Source organism: Sesamum indicum, linkage group LG13 (assembly GCF_026168435.1).
Source record: "Sesamum indicum cultivar Baizhima isolate 11 linkage group LG13, ASM2616843v1, whole genome shotgun sequence".
Lineage (NCBI taxonomy): Eukaryota > Viridiplantae > Streptophyta > Magnoliopsida > Lamiales > Pedaliaceae > Sesamum > Sesamum indicum.
In genome coordinates, this window is record NC_142669.1 from 18,390,215 (window position 1) to 18,412,495 (window position 22,281).

Sequence of the window (22,281 nt, forward strand, 5' to 3'; positions counted from 1 at the left end):
GGTCTTGCCTACTGCTCAATGGTCGGTGCGCATTGGCATTTTGGGTGGTGGTAGGGGCAAAATTGGAAAATTCATAGCCTTTCGGACCAGCTGTCCTGGGTTTCAGCACGTGATGTAATATCAGAATTTTATTAATTTATGAAGATAATTACACTTTCCTCTTTCGATATTTGATGTAATCACAAGTAAATTTTATATGGTTTAAAAAATTACATCTAATATCTAAAAAGCTTGTTTCATCTCATAAATAAGTGCCTCTATTAGTCAAAATTTACTAAATTTTTAATTAACAAAGAAGAAAATGAATGAATCGAGCTCAAATATTGATTTTTATTCATTTTTTTATTAATATTATCAAATTTGATAAATTTTGACTTACGAATGGTCTTCTTTATTAAATGAAAACAAATTTCATGGGTACTATTTTTTAAATAATAGAGAATTTACATATAATTATACTAAATTTGAAGAAAAAAACGTCTAATTATTCCTATTTCATATGTAGGGCCATACTTATTTTGATAATTATATAATTTATTATGAGAATATTATTTTTAAAAAAATAATTATGACATTTGAATATACAATTTTATAATTAAATATTTGATATATTATAATGTACTCCTTTGAGATTCGGTATAATTACGAATATCCCCTTATTATTTAAAAGATTATAAATATCCTTGATGTTTGATAAATTATATGATCATTTGATGGATGTCTATAATTGTCAACTTTTTCTTTAATGTGGCTTTTTTTAGATTAAAAAAGATAAAAAAAAAAAATGGAAGGTAGATGAAAAAATTATAAAATAATTATCCACTTAGTCTGTTAGAAAATTCAAAAAACTTAAAAAGTAAAATTATAGTTCATAGTCCACAATGTCATTTTGTCAATTCACAAAAAAAAAAATGAAAATCTATCAAAAACTATTGAATTGTTAATTGTTATACCACCGTTAAAATCAAGGAGTTTTAGTAATTTTTAAAACAAAGAGAGGTATTTGTAATTATATCAATTTTTAATTTTTTTTTATTAATATTAACAAATTCAGTTAATTTTAATTAAGGGACGGACTTATTTGTTGTACGGGATACAAATATCAAGTGTTCTAAATGTAATTCCACCAAATCTTAGAGTAGAAGAGTGTAATTATCCATAACTTTAACCAAAATGTGGTTTTTATAGAATTTTAATTCCAAAAGTAATTATTGAAAAATAGAACAAACAACAAAAACTTTTACAAAAGAAATTAAGCGCAAGACATAGAAGATATTATATGGTTCGGAGAATTCTCCAACACCTTCGATTGCTTGAGATCATTTTTATTTGGGATAATTGCATTTACATTTCTTGATTTACGGTCTGTTTACACAAATCATTCATATTTTTTAGATAATTACATATGCACCCACCAAATGCCAATATTACTTACACGAACCACCCCTTACTTTTTCAAAAAATTATAAATATATCCCTTAAAAATATTAGCATCACTACACAAACTATCCTATTTTTTGGCTGTCAGGGGGAGTTTTTATAATTATGCAAAAAATAAAGGTGCTTTATGTAAAAAGACCATAGGTCAGGGGTTGTTCATATAATTATCCCTTTTTATCTGAATAATTATATTTATGTGTATTGTAATACAAAACCACCCATGAAATAGTTATAGGGTAATTATCACTTTTAGTCCCTTACTTATCCATATGTGATTCGTCACTTATGCATATTTGGTTCCTCATGTTTCTCTATCATCATATTTAATCCCTCAAATTTATAGATTTCATCAATTTTGATCCCATTCGATATCTATGTGTTAGTTTTAATGGATCTATGAAAAAAGAAAAAAAAATCCAACAAAAAAGACAACAAACCCAACGAAGAAATTCTTCTACACAATCAAATGTGCCGGTGCAAGGTTTTCAACAATAATTGTATAGTTTATTGTTTTTCTTATAATTATATAAAAAATATACACTATTATATTTGTATAGTTAATTGTATTTTTTAAATTAATTTAATATTAAGATTTTTTGAATTTTAATATGTTGTTAAAAATTAAATGAATATAACTAATTTATAAAAAATAAAATTAAACGAAAAACAAAAAAAAGTATTTTCATGTCGTGGATCCGGTCCAAGACACCCTCTAAAAAAAGTTAAGTCGACTAACATACTTTTATTATAGTATTTATATAAATTATATTTATATAATTTTTTAAAATAATTTTTAAATAATTAACCGAATGAGCAATCCCACCACTCCACCAAATACATTACTTAGTTATTTTACTAAGTGAAATATTTCTTATAATAATGTAAAATAAAAAAGCATTTAAAACCATCTCAAAATCATGATAAAAAATTTTAAAATCAACAAACATCAATCATTGTCATCCTATATCTCCTTATAACAAAATTAAAGTATAACCAACTAAAATATCACAAAAACCAAACGATGCCATAATTTTTTTATGTGGTTGTGATTTATGATATTATTTGATGTTTGTGTTATTTTGATTGGTTATATTTTAATTTTTATTTTTAGGATATATAGAATGATAATGACTAATGTTGGTTAGTTTTAAAATTTTTCAGCATAATTTTGAGATGTTTTCTATTTTATAATTATGTTTAAAAAATATTTCATTTAGTAAAATTGTACTTGGTGAAGTGGTGATGCTATTTGTTCTTTTATGTTAGGTCATAGTTTCAAGTCCTTTTGGCAGTGGAATTTTTTTTTTCTTTTTTCACAAATTCGTTAAAACTAACGGATAGATAACGGTAAATTGATGAAATCTATAAGCTTGAGGGACTACGTCTGATGAGGAGGAAACATGAAGGACCAAATATAAATAAGTGACATAGTTGAGGGACCTAAAGTGATATTCACCCAATACTTATATTAAAACATTTAAGAGAACTATACAATTACAAATTTACCCTACGAACCCGGCCAATTCGATGGGGAGTTGGATCTACAATTGCTAGATCTAGGTATAATGTCAGGATCATAATCATCATTCCAACTAGAGTTCTTCCAAAAAATCCCCCTTCCCTCTCAAATGAAGATGGGTATTTATACTACTACAATGTTACGCTATTTAAGATAGGTGAAGGCGAAATACTGTTTCGTCCTTTACCTATCTCTTTTGTATGATTATAATTTGTTTATTGGGGGTATTTCCACAATCTGATAACTTGCAATGATTTGATAAGTGTGACTTCAAACTTTCATTTTGAGACGATATTTTTTTTTTTTTATTGGGAATATGCTATATCTTGTTTGGTGGACAAATGGATGATAATATCGCAACTTATAATAAAGCATAAGGACATATTCCCTTATACCCATCAACACATGAACTTAGGTGCTCCTTTGCTTTTGTCATTTTCTTTCTATCCATAAAGTATTTGTTTCTCATCTTCGAATGAGACATGCCACGTTCATAGTCTTTTATGTTGTAATTTGTAACATACCATTGTCTTTTTTTTTTTTTTAAACAATTAAGAAATAAATTGATTAACTAATTATTTATTGCTCGAGAAATGAATGTTATTGCTCTTTTATAATTTCTTTTTCAAGAAAGCAATAATTATATGATTATATTAGTGTTTTAATGTACTGAATAATTGGTAAATATATTGATTTGATTGATACATTAATATAACAAAATTAATCTACTAGAACCTAATAAACTCATATAAAGTGAGACAGATATACACACATTCAATAGGACCCAGACTCATGATTTCATATTTGTTCGTTGAAACTTGCTTAAAATTGAGATTCTGCTTGCATAAGTTTGATGTTAGAGTTGTCAAAAAAAAAAAAAAAAAAACAGAACTATTATATTTACACTCCTGATCTATGGGTTGTTTACACAAACCATCTATGTTTTTTGAATAATTATTGATACATACCAGATTCTTGGCCACACTACAAGATCGAAGGATTTTCAAGAATAATCTTTAGATCAACGGGGACCAACCTTACAAAATAAATGTTATTACTGCGATGGTTAAGTCAGTAAAGATTGAATAAATGAAAGAAAAACTTGAATTAAAATGAAAATAATGGTGAAATATGATGTTGAGTGCAAAGTGCAAGCTTTGAATAGCTCAAAAACCAGAGAGAGTTTGAGAGAATAAGTGAGAGTTTGAGAGTGAGGACTTATGTTACCAAATAACCACACAACAATTCTATTTATAGGTATGTACATAATAGGATACGTGGGTTGTTTTGGAAAATCTTACGTCATTTGGAATTCCTTTGAATCAGCTAACTAACCGAACAAACCATACACGATTTGGACTTGATTTGACTGAAATACATTAGGTTGACTAAGTCTTACTAGATTTGTCTGAAAATCTATGGTTGGTTGAACATACATGATTTGGACTATGCTTGCATAAGTTTGATGTTAGGGTTGTAAAAGTAAAAAACAAAATAAAGGGGGGGGGGGGATTATTACATTTATACTCGCTTGTCTACAGTTTGTTTCACAAACCATTCATGCCTTTTGGATAATTATAGATACATCCCCTAGAAACTTCTACATTATTTCTACAAACCACCCTTGATTTATTGAAAAATTACACATACACCCACTTTTGAAACGTCAATATCACTACATAAACGATTTTTATTTATCAGGAATAGTTTATATAATTATGCACAAGGTAGAAATGATTTATGTAGTTAAATCATAGGTTAAGGGTGCAAATATAATTATTAAAAAAATGAAGATTACTGTTAGGGCCCATTCCTTATTTACGTTCACTATTCTTAAATGGGCCTACAATATATTAGCAAAGGATTTTCTACTCTTTTTATTTATGAATTACTCATCACTAAGCAAATACCCTATGATCTGATGTTGAATTTGGGGTCTTGTGCATTTACATTGAGGTCCTCAACTTCGTCCCAAATTGTTGACTTGAACCCAAAATAGTATCGGACACGTGTTGAATATGAGCACAATTCAGACACGCCTTGAAACGATATCTGCATATTCAAAAATATAAAAAACAAAAAGCACACAGTATGGAACATATTTTTTGGCATGTTCGACATGTTCAGAATACATTTAATGTTCTTTTTATGTATATTTTCTAAGCCATATGTTTTGATTAAGAAATTAAATGTACGACATGCTTATTTTATATTTTTATTTTAATACTTTTCATTGTATATTTTAAATTTTTATGAAAAATTGCGAATGTATAAACTAAAAAGTATAACACATAGAGTCGTGTTAGTACCGTATTGTATCATTAGTCTTTCTTTAAATTCTCTATATTATAGTGTTCGTGTCTTTTCATATTCGTATCCATGCACTATAACTCCATACATTAGTGCATTATTTAATTTTCAATTTATTTTTTCCTAATTTTAAGAAAAGGGGGTTGCCTAGTCAAATAGAAATAAATTAGAGCTCCCACCTTGATACTAATTCAACATTTATTGATTAGTATATATATATATATATATATCATATTTTACGAGTTCGAGTCTCATTAGATATTTAAATATTTATATTACTTTATATGATAAGATAATTATAATTATGATAAATTTTTAAAAAATGTATTATCATTTACCTTATTTTTAATTAATAATATATAATAAGGTACATTATTAAATGTGTAGCGTAGGAAGTGAAACATTGGGTCCATGGCAATTATAAGGCCAGGGCCTAGACACATTGCACGGCCACTCCACTTGGTACCTCCAAATAATGCAGCTACCATGATTTCTTATGTATTTTCATATTCTCGACTAATAATAATGTATCTATATTGATTATTATACTTCCAATTCATATAATATTTTCATGATTCTGTCATTTTCACCATCTTGTTGAACTGTAGTTGCCTCCCAACCCAACATAATTTCATTCATGATATTATTATTTACCAATATTTTTTTAGAAAAAATTGTTGATAATTAATATATATCGAGCACTAATAATATAATTGATTTATCATATAAAAAAATATAATTGTTGCATTAATTTTCTTTTATTAGTATCAATTGCATAGCAATTGCAAAAACTAAATTTATTGAATTTAATAATTCTGGACTAAACCCTCCCAATTTGGAGTGGGTACTGAGCAGGGTCCGACTCTGCTCGTCTCATTTGTTATTTATAACTATTGTCAGTTCATAATATACCCGTATTGAAGCAGCAAATTTTTTGGATTCAATGAAGTTCGAATCTCATGACTACTCAAATAGAAAACTATTAACTACTGCACGATCGTGTTGATGGTAAATCTTTATTGATTCAAGCAATTTTGATATTTTTTTTTTAACTTTACTATATGCGAACATTGTGTTTCAAACGTCATTTTCAAGTGTGACTCATTTGGTATCTTATTACGCGGAATATTATTCGTTTTGACTTTATAAAAATCTTATGATCTTTGTCCTAAAAAACATCTCACTAAGGAGAGGAGACCTAAGAGCCTATAAGCCACTTAAGTTTTTTATCTGCAACCAATGTGTATGGATCGTTTGCCCACATCAAAATGAAAAATTTTCTATCTCATGATTTATATCACACAAACACATATATATGCATCCCTACTGTACAATTTAATTTCCAAAAAATATTATATATTAGGGCAAATTACAACGATCTTTTTTGGGGTTTGACATAATTACAAATATCCCTCATTATTTGAAGAATTACATAATACCCCATAATATTTGATGAAATTATTTAATTTTTGAATGGGGTTATGAAATTGTTAACTATATTCTTGTTGTAATTTTTATTAATAAAAATAAAAATTTGTAAAAAAAGCGAACGGAATGGATGGAAAAATTTGAAAATTTATAAAAAACAAAATCCACTTAGTCAATAAAAATATAAAAAAAAATAAAAAATAAATAAAATTATAATTTTTAGTCCATAAGGGTATTTTAGTCAGTTTATAAAAAAAATATATGAAAACCTAATGAAGACTATAAAATGGACTAATTGTTAGACGATCATTAAAATTAAGGGATATTAATAATTTTTTAAATAATAAAAAAATATTCATAAATTTTAAAAAAAATAGTTGTAATTTATTCTATATATTAATGTAGTACTAAAACGTAGGAGAAGATTATCGCTTTCATTTTTTTAGAAAAAAGAAACAGAATCGTCGCAAGAATTGTGGGTGATCCCACACTGAGTTTCAGTTTTTGAACAATAGTTGCTAGCCCGTGACTGACACTTTATGCTTTTTCTCCCTTGCTGCATGGCGTTGATTTGACGCCTCCTTCATTGCAACAGTCCGTCCAATTCACATGCAGCTACATGACAGCCAGAGACAACTCTACCATCCATGACCGTTTGTATCCTCCAATAATCTCGTACCTTAAATTCTCTGCACGGAAAATTTGATGATAAGATAATTTTTACTGAGGTAGGTTAAGAAAGTTTTGGTGATATTTTGGATATGGGCAAAAGACAATTTTCGTCCCACAGCTATAGGCCATTTTCGTTTTAGTCCCGTAAGTTTCTAGGGTTTCAATTTGGTCCCGTAAAACTGAAAAATTCGCAATTTCAGTCCAAATTTGGCCGGAAAATTTTGTGAGTCGCCGGAAAAAGTCACATGCGATGCATGTGACTTTTAAAATTGGGGGCTCGATCTTGATTGGCTGGAGAAGTTGACGTGGCGCATATGTGGCGCATACGTGGAAATTAAAAAAAAAAATTGACAGGAAATCAAAGTCTTGAAATCCCCACCATTCGCCGCCACCTTCTCTCTTCAATTTCGCCGTCGTTACTTGAAATTTCTAGCCACCACATATACCATTCGATTACCCATAATAAGGAGAACAAAACCCCTCAACCAATTTTGCGATCCGACCACGACAACGACTGGGCTTTGAAATTGACCGCCGCGGACAATTCCTGTCGATTCGCCGGCGACAGGACGACCCACGATCGCGGATTGGTACCATTGGATTCGTCTCCTCACTGCGGTTCTAATGGGACTAGTCTCATCCATTTTCATCAACTAGGTGCAAAGATCCATTATTTTGAAGATCTCAGTCGTCGTTCGCCGTGACTGCACCTTCTGCCGGCGTTTTCTCTTTCGTCTGAACGAACCACCGGCTCGAAAGACTATCGTTGAACGCCTCTCATTCTGGTGAATCTTTTGAGATCAGTCCCATCAATTTTGGTCACCTCTGTTCAAAGATCCGACAAAAGCCGTCCTCTACCTTTGCCATTCTTTTGAGAGCGTTTTTTTTTTTTAAATTTCCACGTATGTGCCACATATGCGCCACATCAGCTTCTCCAGCCAATCAGGATCGAGCCCCCAATTTTAAAAGTCACATGCATCGCATGTGACTTTTTCCGGCGACCCACAAAATTTTTCGGCCAAATTTGGACTGAAATTACGAATTTTTCAGTTTTACGGGACCAAATTGAAACCCTAGAAACTTACGGGACTAAAACGAAAATGGCCTATAGCTGTGGGACGAAAATTATCTTTTGCCCTTTTGGATATTAATTGTATGATTTGTGTTTATAATATTTCAAATATACATCTCATAATATAAAATATTAGTACAATAAAGTATCATATATATAAAATGAGAAATAACCTTTAGAAATTATAGGAAAATTTTAGTTTCGATCCGACTCGATTAAATCTGAACTAATTATATGGTAAGTGCAGTATACTTGTCATGTGATTGATGTACAGTTTAGAAAAAATGATAAATCATAACACTTGCTCTGTGATTGGTTTGGATTGACCAAACCTGGTCCAGACAAGAATTTCCAAAATTATAAAGCTGCACCGATAGAGAGTCATGATACTTGTCGTAATCTTAAAATCATGACTGCCTAATTATGTGTAGATTTTAACAATTGATCATGACTCGAAGATAAAACCTCATTATCTCTCAGCAGCATCTCACCCTATATGCACGACTATGAAGAGATTATGAACCAATTCTTCAATCACGTTGTCAAAACCCTCAAACACTTGTGAGAGTATGAAAATGCGTTTGTCAAACTCATAAACTATATAAAAAGATCAATCTCCCAATGTGCTAAATGAAGAAGGCTAATGAAATAATTGTAAATAATTTGTAAAATTAATTGGGCAATTAAATGGGCCACACAAATACAAAATTCAATAGTCAAATATTTATTAACCTTAAAATCACAATTAAATCATTATAATAATGAGGCTATAAACCGCAAATAAATAACGAATGAAATTGACGCATTAAGATGAAATAAAGTGTTGGAAATAAATTGGTCAGGATAGAAGATATTGTACTTTAGGTCCCACAGTTTATAGATTTAGCACATTTAGTCTCATATGATAAAATATTGTTGTATTTTTGTCCCATAGAATAAAAATTATAACACATTTGGTCCTATAGGATAAAAAATTAAAGCATTTTGGTCCAAAACGCTACAATGTTTTAGCCCATGGAACTAAAATGTGTAAACTGTGGAATTAAAATTGTAACACCTTATATCGTGTGAGATCAAAAGTACAATTTATCCTATATTTCAAAGCTTCTTTCCAACAGGTGCAATAATTGTTAGTAGCTTTTGAGGTGATATTTTTTGGATTAGATTTTTTTATTCCAAATCTCATTACATTCTATTCTATTTAATATATACGCGCCACACATATAAAGATGATATTGTTTATTTTATAAAATAAAAATAAAAATACAAGCAACATCCCTGTAATAAGTAGCATGTGCCAAACACCTCCTATGGGAAAAAAAAAAGAAAGAAAAAGGAGTTACCTTTCTATGATTTTTTAAAATCAAGCAGTTTACCTCTTAGATGGGGAGGTAAATTATTCAATTTTTAAAAAAGATAAAGAGGTAGATAGCTATTTTTTTTTTACAGAGGGATAATTTGCTTATTTTCAATATTATATGGATATAAATAATGATAAAATTTTTATATATTTTATTTAAAAAAAGATTTTATACCCGTAACATATAATAAAAAAGAAGATTCAATTAGAAAAGCCAATCCTGATATTTTTGAGGACCTAACATGCATTTTTACTTAGAAGAAAAAGGGAATATACAAATAAAAAGGTTATGTTACTATTCCTTTCCTTTAGGTCCACATTGAAGAATTTATTTACATTGGACCCATATGGGATATTTTAACCTAATGGTATAAGAGGCCTCCTAATTGAAAAGCTTACGAGGTGGTTTGGTCGAATAATGTACGAGGTACACTGATTGAAAAAAATACGAGGCATCTTAATCGAATAGTATAAGAGGCTTCCTAATTGAAAAGGTTACAAAGTGGCTCAGTTGGATAACATAAAGGGCACGCTAATTAAAGAAAATACGAGGTCTTCTAGCTGAAGTGATTACGAGGTATCTTAACCGTATAAATATACTAGGCCTCCTAATTAAGGAGATTCTCAATTGGATGGTGTACGAGATACTTTGATTAAAAAAATACGAAATATTCAAATTCAAAGGGAATATAACTATCCTATGAGAAGGAAGCATGTTGGATCTGATCGATTTTCAAATACCTTCAAATTTGATTATTTTTTAATTCGTAATTTTCTTTATAACTAATTCTCGCAATAATAGAGCAAAATTATTACGGACACCCCAATCCATTAGTGCTAGGATAAAAGATAATAAATAAATAAAAAAGAAATAAGAAAAGGAAAGTACAAAAACGGTCATTAGACAGCATAGCGAGGGGCATATGCGTCCAAAGGAAAAAGGGGCAGAAATGTTTGTCGTGGTCATCAATGTCGTGATCAGGAGCTTTCCTGGCAGTGGCAGTTCGTGCCTGTGTAACACCCCCCCCCCCCCAACCCACCCCCGCAGCGAACACAAAGATACATACATACATGCACATAGTAGGCTATTAGCATTCATCTGATTTCGTAAACAGACCGCAGCAGAGAGAATTCGGAACACACCTCTGACTTCAGGAAATCTCTCTCTCTCTCTCTCTCTCTCTCCGCTCCTTGTTTCTTCAATGGCGGTCAATTCCAGTGAAGATGTGAGATTTCCTGTTTCCTCTTCAAAAGCATTGGGATATGGCCTTTCTTTGTCCATTTTCAGCTGCATTTTTGTGTTTTTTTGTTGTTATTAACATCTTGTTGTGGCTTTCGAAGTTCAACTCTGCGATTCAGTTATTCTGAATTCGAATACGATAGTTAGCTAAGAAATTGCCGCAATGCTGGTTGTTTTCCTTGAGATTTGGTTTAACTTGTTCTTAGTTCATTGAAATTTTGTTCTGTTTCTTGGATTCTGCTGGTAATTACCGTTGACCTGAAATGTAATAGTAACTTTTAGAAGCAAAGATGGGAACGTTTTAATATAGTGATATTGTCTCTGAATTTGATTAAGTTTGCGCATTCTTCTTCCTGTTCTTCTTCTTTACGTTCTATAGGAATCAATTTCTCAGAATGTAAAAATTGTTGGAAAGAGTATGAGGTCATACTTCCACTTTTTACTTGGGTAAAAATCTGAATGACGCCATTGAGGTATGGACAAAAACTATTATTGCGTAGCTCTGGATTTTGGCTGGAGGTGATGATGCCGAAGAGGTGCCTGGTTGGTCACAATTGACCACTCAGTGAATTTGTGCTTTATGTGCGTCATGGTACTTTATTGGTTACACAATACTTAATCCGTGATTCGGTGTGTTTTCTTGACTATTTCTCTTAGATTTTGTATTTTTTTGGATGTTAGGAATTAACGTGGGGCAACATTTGAGTTGAAACTTTAACTGCTAGTCTAATACAACTTGACGTGTTTTGTGCTCCATTGCTATAGAATCATGTGCTTTGATGATGATATATTTGTTTGCATTACGGATCATCTTAATACAACCAATCTATTCTGGAGGTTGAAGCAATAGTTGGTGAATACTTGAACCCAAAACTGATGTAATACGACTAATTGATGCACTCTAACCTTCGGCAATTCATGAAGGAAATATATTAACCAGGACCTCATGTATGCTCGTTTCGGGCTTATTAAAGATAAGTTTATGAGTATCTTGATATTTTTGTGTCTTTGTTCGTGTGGCTGCACATGAGGTCTGATGGTACTAGCTTTCAGGTTCATATATTGTTTCCCAGAGTTTCAAGCATTTTTTCTTGTTGTTTATCCCTTTTGATTTGTGATGTGATTGTTCCTTTACTTTTAGTTTTTCTTTTTGATTTATGTGATCCTGTTGAATGATTTTTACTTTGTTTCTCTCAGTGCCAAAATGTCCACAGTATTGTGGTTTTGCCTGACAAAGGAACCCCTAACCTGCAGAATGAGCTCCCGTTGAATATTAGCTATGTGGAGGTTCCTACTTTGGTGAAAAGCGAGATGTGCTTAAATTCTGAGCCTGACTTGCAAAATCAAATCAACATAAAAGTGGATAAATTGAATAATTATGCACCATCTGTCCTGGATGTGGACATTGAGAAAGGAAAGGCAGAAATTCCCATGTGTAACGAAGAATCTGGTGTCATTTTGAAGTCTGACGATTCCGTAGCAGTATGTCTCTATATTCTCATTAATGTGCTTTGTTTGTTCAATGTCCTTGAAATGTTATCAAGAGTTGTTTTGTGTTCTGGCCATGGATGATGTTCTCTTAGGATGATACTGAACCCATTGCATGAGCTGAAACTGAAATGAATTGTTTTTACAGAAGGCATTCCAGAGAGAGATCTGCTTCCAAATAGGAGGAAAATTCATGCAGCTCCTGATGAAACATGGGGTTGAGTTACCAAAGTTCACTTCAAGAGGTAGTTTAAGCAACCACAATCATGCTGATTTCTGTTTTCTCAATGATTCATAATATTGCAATCTGTTTTTTTTTTTGCCTATTCCAAAGGTTTTGTGCATAGGCACTTCTTCTCGAATTCCAGTGCAAGCTATCAATTGAAATTTCTGCACTTCTCTTTAAAGATCCACATGTAATAAAGTGTTTCTGTGACAAGTTAAACATAAAGAGCACACCATTTCTTATGCACTATGTTTATGCTTGTGCCTGTGTAGTGCCTTTATGTTAATAATGTGAAGGGAAATTGAAAAATAAGTGAACTCCTATATGATAACAGAAACTTTTACCCAGCATGCAAATATCCATGTAGTACTAGTACCACTAACCTGTTGTATGAGCTGCCCTTGAATATCAGCTATGTCCATTCTAATGTCATTCCGTTTGTTTATTTTCATCTTTGGATCTCATAATGCTTAACTTGTATAAATCATGTTTTAAGGTGAGCCTCAACCATCATAAATTCATGTTATTAGAGAACATGTTCTTCTTTTTCATATGATATTTACCATGTTATATGTCGTATTATGAGATTCAGTTTTTCCCTAACATTCTTTGTGTTGTATAACAGATAAGTTTCTACTGGAGAGAGTCTATGAAACGCCTACTAATAGATCAAGGAAATACAAGCGATCCCCCTCATTCAATTCAAGAAGAGTAGTTCTCCTTTTCTCGGTCTTGTAAGCTCAATCATCCTATACTGTGCTTATTGAGCTGTCCCGTATGTAAAACTTTACTTTTAACATCGATATTGAGTTAAAGAATGTCTTGTCATTAAAGGAAAAATAGAAATTGAGGTATGGCCAAGCAGACGAAGCAGGGCCCACATAATCTTCAACAAGTTAGATGTTAGCAAAAAGAAAAATGGTGAAGAAATTTTCTTCCCAAGAGATATTGTGTGTTTAATCTTGATATTTCTGGCCTTCTGCTGTAAAAAGAAAAATCTAGTGGCCAGGAACTACCTCTTGATGGGATTCAATCACAACGCTATGTTACTCATGCATGCTTTAATTATTGAGACCTACCACGAAATGCCCTAGCTATTTTTGTTATTGTTTTGGTAATTTGTTTGATACACACAATGAACAAAAGGGTAGCAGTTCTACTATTTATATGTGATGACCAAAAGTCATCTGTATTATGCATATGTTGTATAATATCACCAGGCAGTGGAGTATAAATGTGGTTTGCACAGACAGACGAAGAGCTAACTTCACTGATATCTTGTGATTTTTCATTTTATCATTGAAAATCTTCTTGAACTCTCAATTCATAGTTAAAACTCGTGGTATTTTTGCTCTTTTCTTTTATTTCTTTGGCTCAAGATGCTTTAGTTACTTCCTTGGCATAAAACTCAACATCTAATGGTCTTTTTCCTTCTCAGGTCTAGCATGGGAACGATTATCCTAATATACCTAACACTGAGAGTGAGGCAAATCAGTGATGTGTCTGGTAATGTCTAAAATACTTAACTTCTGCCTTCTTATTGCCATCTTTTATGGAAGAATCTGTTAGGATCATAGCTTCCTGTTTTTGTTTTTCCGCTTACTGTATCTTCCTGTTTTTGGTTCAGTGATGTAAGTTTTTCATTAATGTACATATTGAAACATCTGGAACTGCTCTAAGATGCAACAATTGGTAACTTGCCCTGTATACAAATTTTTCGGTTTACATATTGCTCATCAATATGAGATTTTTTGCTGTAGAAGAGGCTTTTGTGCCAAAATTTTACATGTAGTTGTTGCCTTTTGGAGGGATGCTTTCATGCTTTCCATTTGTGTAGAAACCTATATGGGGTGGTGACCATTAGATCTGAATATACTGATGTCATCGTGAATGATATATCAATCTCGATGGTTCATGGTTGCTCTGTTGAACCCCCACCCTCGGCATGCGTTACTCAAGCACATGCCTGGGGTTGGTTTATTAGGCCTAAGATTGTTCTCATAACACTTGAATTAGAGTTTTAAGAATTTCAAATCACTCCAATATTTGATGCAACTTTGAAAGGGTTAATTACACTTGGATCCCCTCTAAAAATGCAAAACTACAACTTCCTCCAAAAAACTTTCAGAATTACACTTACACCCTCTCCAAAATATTCATTGTTTACTCCTAGTCTCATTTTATTAGGGTTTGGTCGAAAAGTGCCGACGTTAGTAAAAAAAAAAAAATGGTATATGAAATTTTTAATTTTATTCCTTATTTAATATTCTTGTGTAATAATTTTGTACCAATAAGAGAAAAAATAATGATGTTAATCTCACTCCATATATATATTGTTTATCCTTTTATATGTACAAAAATATAAATAAAAATGTTAAATGGGGAGTAAAATTAAATTTTGCATAACATTTTTATTGCCGACATTAATATTTTTCATCTAAATTCTAACAGAAGAGAATTAGGTGTAAACAGATAACTTTAGAAAAGAGCGTAAGTGTAATTTAAAATTTCTTTGAAAAAAAATATAATTTTATATTTCCAAAAAGGGTTTAAGATTAACCCTTTGAAAAATCCATCATAATAATGGAGAAAATCCACTTTAGTTTAATTAAATAACGAAATGAAATTAAAAGCCTTAACCCAATAAGATTTTCAATTCAAAAACAGATCTAACTACATTCAGGGAGTGCAAAGACCAATTGCTTGGAAAAGAAAGACATCCCAGTCACAATTTGTCAATTAAATCACATTCTCTAAGCTGAATCAAGATACACAGTAAGAAGTTCCCATCCTAAATCCAACATTAAAACAAGATTTAAGTACAAAAATACAATTCTCCAAATTTTGAACCTAAGCATTCCGAAGTGGAATACCACCCAGTTGATCAGTCTCCAGCCTTTAAAATTAATCTGTTTCCTAGTACTTCCAGTCCTCCATCCCAAATAATAAAAAAACTCAATGGTATGTCACCAGACACACACACACACGCGCGGCGAAAACTTCCAATTTTTCCCCCTCCCTTGCCTCCTACTTTTTCCTCACTCTTTGGTACAGTTTCTAGCATGCGCAGCCTCCTCCTTGCTGCTCCGCATTGGCAGCATTTGATGTCGGCTTCAAGTTCACATCGACCATGTCCTCCTGCTTTGTGGAGGAAAGCGTTTCCATTCCTGGTAGTGCAGCAGCTATTTTCCGGAATAGGGGCTGCAAACCAACTTACATTTAGATGCAGAAGTTCTGAAGCGACTCCATAAACATGAATTCGGAAGAATAATTATACTGACAATTGACTATTTATATAATAAAATTGCACTAGTTACATATATTCATACTACTTAAACGTACTGTGATAAATTGCGGTTTTTTCATGTCTGATTTTTCAAACCAAACACACGCCCTGCAAAATTTCGACTAAGACTCTGATAATGTCAAAATTTCAAAATCAAACATCCGACTACTATAAGACACCACGTAAACTATGTTTACCAATAAAAATAGGTGAAGATCTATTCCAGAAGAGAAACAACATTGTTATTATATCAGCTGCAGTTGTGCATTATATTACGGGTTTGCCCTGTGTAAAACCAAATGGTCGGACGAACAAATAAGGCAAAATATCACTCCAAAGGAAGTATGGATTGCAAAATTGAGGATTTTTTTTTGTGATATACACAAATCCAGGTGATATATACATGCAAGTTATCCCTAAATCAAAATATAATCCACAACAAACATCAAAGTGTTCACTTAGAGCAAATGCTGATATAAAGAAAATCAGTAAACTGCAATGCAGTGTGCATAGGAGAACCCGAAGCTGCAATCGAGTTCATGTTCTTCAAAATGCAATAGTCCTCACCTTAATATTGAAACCTGCTTTAGCGCTAGTTTCTATGAACATGACACCAAATTCACGAGCCTTACCATCTCCTTCTTCAATCGAAACTTGCCTGTATAAGGCAAGAACAATATGATATCATAAATTTTGATTCATCCAGGAATTGCAGAACGGAAAACACGCTTAAAACATGGCAACAAATCATCCTCAACTAAAAAGTTAGACAAGTCTCTGTCTGCCGTTTGAGCTGAGGATGCAGAAAAATCGTCATTCACACAGGAAGTTTTAGTTAGGAGTAGGTTCAAAAAATGAGATGGTGGGTTCACTTGCCATGTAATTAGTGTATAGTAAAAACAGTAATAAATCGCATGACTAGTGCAATAATACTTGTAATATGATTAGTTCGGTTAGATAAAACTTGATGTGGACATTAAGGTTGATTCTTGAGCTAGGAATTAGTGTTCTTTAGAGCATGACCTTTAAGTAGAGCAGAGTCATATTTAAGACAATCAATTCAGAATTCTCCCTACGCCAACAGAAGAACGCAAGAGAAAAGGGGATTTTTAGTTTCATTTTAAAGTGTTTTTCTTTGTTTTTTGGGGATAAGAGAGAAAGATAAAGAAGTGTGTGTGTTTTTGGGAGTTTTTAGTACGTTTCCTTTTTTTATTTTATAGGATAATAAAGATAAGTTCAAGCACAACTGTGTTTTCTGCAAAAATTCGCACAAACATTCATGATGCTTTTTTTTGTCCCTCAGACTGCTAGAAAATGGAACTCCTCTCACCTTTTATCAACAAGATCAGTTTTGTTCCCTACAAGAACAATAATAACATCACTGCCTCGTTCGGTTCTTACTTCCTCAATCCACTTTGAAGTGTTCAAGAATGATTGCCGATCTGCAAAGACAGAAAAATTCAGCAAAGAACAACTGATTCTTACGAGACTTTGCCAGGTTAAAAGAACGAAATAACATTGTCGGAGGACAAGAATTAATTAGCTAGTGGAGAAATTCAACAAGAACAGCATGTGTCGCATTGCTGTTTTTGCAATGCACCCAGCCAGGGATGTAAGGCTTAACAGACCAGTAAGAACTTACTGGCAACATCATAGACAATCACTGCAACAGAAGAATCTCTGATATAGCTTGGAATAAGACTCCTGAATCTCTCTTGACCAGCAGTATCCCTGGCCCCATAAGCACAACTTGTTTCAAATATCATAAGAAAAAATATGGGCACAACAATTAGTTCTATGAAACTATGATCAAGTGTTCAACACCAGTACTATGTTAATCTCTCTTGACTATCTCTTGTTTCAAATATCATAAGAAAATTATGGCACGACACTTAATCCTATGAAACTATGATCCATGGTCCAACCCCAATACTCCAGGAGACAGGAACCAAGTACTGCTGAATTTCAAACCTGAAAGTCCAAATGTGTCCCAAGTTGACAAGCTCATGTTCAAATCCTATAAAGCGTATGTAACTGGTAATTATGTCTCCGGCATATTTAAATGAAACCTAAGACATAAATGGTGATGCTTTTTTTAGCTTGCTCTAACTGTGGAAAGAGTAAAGAATATGTTACCACAGCTGCAAGCGAACCGTTCGATCCTCGAGGTACATAGTTTTTGACAAGAAGTCAATGCCAATAGTGGCCTGCATATAAAAATTTTAAGAAAATTACAACACAAATGTTCATATTATATATTAATTAATCAGTCAATAGTACACATTAATTTCATAACCCATCTTGTTTGAGTCATATTACCACAACCAGGTTTATTTGCGTGTGTATTGTGTGTGCAGAAAAGAAGGCCAATATCCTTCTACCAGAGAAGTGAAAATTAGTAATCAATAAAACAGTAAAAAGACTGTCCTAAATGATGACAAGTCAAACATTTCTAGAAGAAATCAAACATTCTACAATTTCAATAGCTCGCCTCAACAAGATCTACATCAAATCATAACATTTGATCACTGGACTGAGAAAGAAAGAAATCGAGACATTTCATTAACAAATTGAAAAACTAAAATAAGAGACTGACGAAAATGTCAAACACTCACATATCATACATACATATATATGTATATATATATATATATGTGTGTGTGTGTGAGTGTGTGTATATGTGCACGATCGTCTATGTAAATATGTGTATTTACCTGATAGGTGGTGTCGAACTTATCGTACATGAAACGGGTGATGATGCTGGTTTTTCCGACGGATTGATCGCCCAGAAACACCAGCTTGTACTTTGCTAATGGTGACACCACCGCCATAGGAGCAGTATATATTGAGAGAGACAACAACGAGGACGACGATGATGATGATCGGATCTGAATCTATGAAGGATGGCGAGGAAAGAGAGCAGTGGGGGAGGTGGGATTCAGTTTTGATGGGTAAGTAACGTAAAGACGTGTTTGAAATTGTGTATTTATAGGCAACTCTTCATGGGGTTCCACTTCATATCAAATGGACTTGCCTCAACTCACCACAATTTCAATTTCAAATGTGTCCTTTGTAATATGACCCATCATGTCTTAGTCTTTTGTTAGAGCTAAAACTGAGGTTTCATCAATAAATTTGAGGTTATGGGTTCGAGTTTACTGAATACGTATATTTGTCTCACTTTATATATATTATTGTAATATTGTTAAGTCATGTTTATGTATTGGTTGAACAAACTTTTTTGCTTGATGAATCCAAATGAATTATTGTAATTTATTTGTTAAGTCTTGTTGAGGCCTTACAGTAGAAAGGTTGCGAGTTTGAGTTTCATGAACGTAGCGTATATATTTTAATTTTATAGTAGTTTCATTTTTTTTTCCCCTCTCGATAGTCGATACGTTTTTATTTGGGAATTTTAATTTATTCATTCAATTTTGGAGTTGGAATGGTAGTGAATCTTAAATATGTCATAATTACATAATTAATGAATTTGATATAATTATAAATATAATTTTGTTATTAAAAAAATTACAAATATTCGTCTGGTTCATTTGATTACTCTTCCTCATATCTCATCGAATTTTTTATTTTTATGATGAACGGATTAAAATATTATTTTGAATTATGAGTTATAATACTATATACTTTTAAAATGTTTATAATTTATAGTATTTTTATGGATTAATAAATTCTATGAAAATTTTCACTTCTTTTTTTTTTTTTTTTTCTAATTCTGGAGAAGGTAATAAGTTAAAAGTAGCGCACGCTAGAAGGAGGGCTTGAACCTCCGACCTTGTGGTTAACAGCCACACGCTCTAACCAACTGAGCTATTCCAGCTTTGAAATTTTCATTTTACACACCATATATTAATTTTATATGTTGGATTAGGAAGAAAAAATTCAACAAGGATAAAATAGTAATTTCTACCACATTGTCTAGGACTACATAATTATTTTTTGTTTAAGGAGAGTCTTTATAATTTTTCAATACGAGGTAGTATTCATAATTATGTCAAAATTTTATAAAATATAGTTATAATTTACATATTTATAGATGTATCGAATTTTGATAAGATGGAACACATGTATCGAGATTAAATTAGTATCAGATTCAGAGGATCAAAACTGCAGTTATCCCTTAATATTTTGTTTTAAATGAAAGTGATAGACTATTATTTATTGAATTAATCGAAACAATCAATGTGAAATATCTATATCTAACAGCAGCCCGATAACTATAAGATCATATATCAATATCAAATACATTAACGGAGTTCGAAGTTATAACCTTAGAATTATGAAACATCGATTTCACCAATTAAATTAGAACTCATTAACATCTCCATAGTCATATAGCATCTTTTAAATGCGTTAGCCAACAACTTAAGGATAATAATGATGATAATGTTAACCATAAAAATCAAAGTACACGAATATTGTGAGAGTCAATAATCCGTAACTGAAATTAGGTATTTAGAGCCCACCAGGGACCTTAAAATTAAACTAACCTTTTAGTTGTTTCACGCCGTTCCTATTTTTATTTAGATAGAATTACATTTTTTGTCCTATAAAATAAAAGGTGTTGCATTTTTAATCTCATAATTTACGGAATTAATATTTTTTGTCTTACGAGATTAAAAAAATATTGCATATGTGGTCCTAAAGCCTAACAAATTTGGTTCAACAAGTTCAGTCCATGAAACCACATTTACAATATTTTTTAATACTGTGGAACCAAAAATATTAGGGATGTTACATTTCCCTCCAATGTGGTTTTATGTAATTACACGTAAACTTTTTGTGGTTTGAAAAATTACATTTAGCACCCCTAATTAGAACAATGATTTTTTTAAGCTTGATATCAATTACATAAGTTTGAATAATAATATTTTTTATTCAATTCATATTATTTACAACCCTAAATAAAAGAGAGGTAGATTGTGGTGGAAGCTTGCATTTCATCCATCACACCAAAATTCAAGCTTGCCCTGTTTATCTATCATGCCCTCATTATCAGGGATCAATGTCATAGAAAGAAAACAAGTGATTAGCATGGATTATTAATCCAATCCACACTAAAACCCTAACACAACCACAAATTCAGAATAATACAGAAATTTCAATTTTTTTGAAAAAAAAACAGTCTGCTGCTTATGACTTCCATCCCCTTCTTTTGGATTTTTCCTGATGTTCCCAAAAGTGGTTGGCTTCTTGGTTCATTTTCTGGTATTGGTGGTTGCAATAGGCGGGATATTTTCAAGAGCAGTTGGTAGTGTACTAGATGCAAGTATTGATGAAGGATAACTTTTTTGCCTCTTCCTCGAGAGAGTTGCATTCCTTCTTCCTTGATAGCCTACTTGTTCTTATATTGTCACTTGTAGCCATCTTTGGTTGAGACCCCAAAGCATCTTCGTGACCCAATGGAGGGGCATATTGGCCTGCATTACGCATTTGATCATGTGCTGGAGGTGCCTATCACAAAACAAACATCTTTGGTTAGCTTTAGTCAATGTAAGAAAGTTTGAATTGCAGACAATTACTAAAGAAGCAAACCTTGTAATCTTTGGACTTTGGATGTGGTGCTATTTTGTTGTGGCCTACTTCAAAACAATTCATGCATGTGTGAGTTAATCCTTTTCTCGTGAATGTGTTTTGGAGTTCATTAGGTCCCTTCCTCCTCAATTTCTGTGGCCTGCCCCTCTTGATCTTCATTTTTGGAGGCTGCAAGGCTATATGTCAGTTTTGATGTAGTCCTTTAACCCAAGGACTTTATTGATCATCACTTCATAAACCTTGAGGTAAGTGATTTTGGTGTAGCACTCATCCACATACTCCTCCAAACAACACCGTTTTGAAGCAATGGCAAAGCATGGATGCCAAATCATTTGAGACATGCTACAACTGTGTGTCTCTTTTCTAACGGGTAGTACTAACTTCCTAAAGACATCTAGAAAGTTATAAATAAAGAGTACTACTCTCTTACAGTTGAAGCAATAGATGAAATAGATAAGGAATACAACTCCCGTTACAATTGAGCATGAAAGCATAAATAAGAAGTATTGGTCCCTTTACATAATTTTGAGCTTCATTTGGACAAAAAGCAATTAAATTAAGCATTATGTTACAATTTCTGTCCACTTTATCCTCCCAAATAGACATAAGATAATATTACCCCTCAAATATCCCATACAAGTAAACCAAAAATGAATGTGATAAATTAGTGTCATCTCCCATTTTATC

The 22,281-nt window shown here is 32.1% G+C and overlaps 2 protein-coding genes and 1 non-coding gene across 5 annotated transcripts; 1 reads left to right on the forward strand and 2 right to left on the reverse strand.

Annotated features, from left to right (window-relative positions):
• The first annotated feature begins 10,824 nt into the window (after nt 1-10,824).
• Nucleotides 10,825-14,480, forward strand: LOC105176460 (uncharacterized). 3 transcript variants are annotated; one of them, XM_088876970.1, is made up of 5 exons: nt 10,825-11,027; nt 12,296-12,523; nt 12,678-12,774; nt 13,381-13,489; nt 14,194-14,480. In XM_088876970.1, the coding sequence occupies exons 1-5, from the start codon at nt 11,004-11,006 to the stop codon at nt 14,270-14,272; spliced, it is 537 nt and encodes a 178-aa protein (XP_088733096.1). In that variant the 5' UTR covers nt 10,825-11,003; the 3' UTR covers nt 14,273-14,480. The 3 variants fall into 3 exon arrangements, with proteins under 3 accessions (XP_088733096.1, XP_011097573.1, XP_011097571.1); XM_011099271.3 differs by having other exon boundaries at nt 10,827-11,027; nt 12,239-12,523; XM_011099269.3 differs by lacking the exon at nt 10,825-11,027 and adding an exon at nt 11,041-12,094 and having other exon boundaries at nt 12,239-12,523.
• A 978-nt stretch (nt 14,481-15,458) lies between these two features.
• Nucleotides 15,459-19,110, reverse strand: LOC105176459 (ras-related protein RABH1e). The gene is made up of 6 exons (XM_011099268.3): nt 18,756-19,110; nt 18,178-18,248; nt 17,684-17,772; nt 17,372-17,483; nt 16,609-16,699; nt 15,459-15,956 (listed from the first exon to the last, which is right to left on the reverse strand). Exons 1-6 carry the CDS (start codon nt 18,870-18,872, stop codon nt 15,813-15,815), a joined length of 624 nt encoding a protein of 207 aa, XP_011097570.1. The 5' UTR covers nt 18,873-19,110; the 3' UTR covers nt 15,459-15,812.
• Nucleotides 19,111-19,805: 695 nt separating this feature from the next.
• On the reverse strand, nt 19,806-19,879 carry TRNAN-GUU (transfer RNA asparagine (anticodon GUU)). Its single transcript has one exon. It is a non-coding gene; the product is annotated as a tRNA-Asn (tRNA).
• Between the last annotated feature and the right edge of the window lie 2,402 nt (nt 19,880-22,281).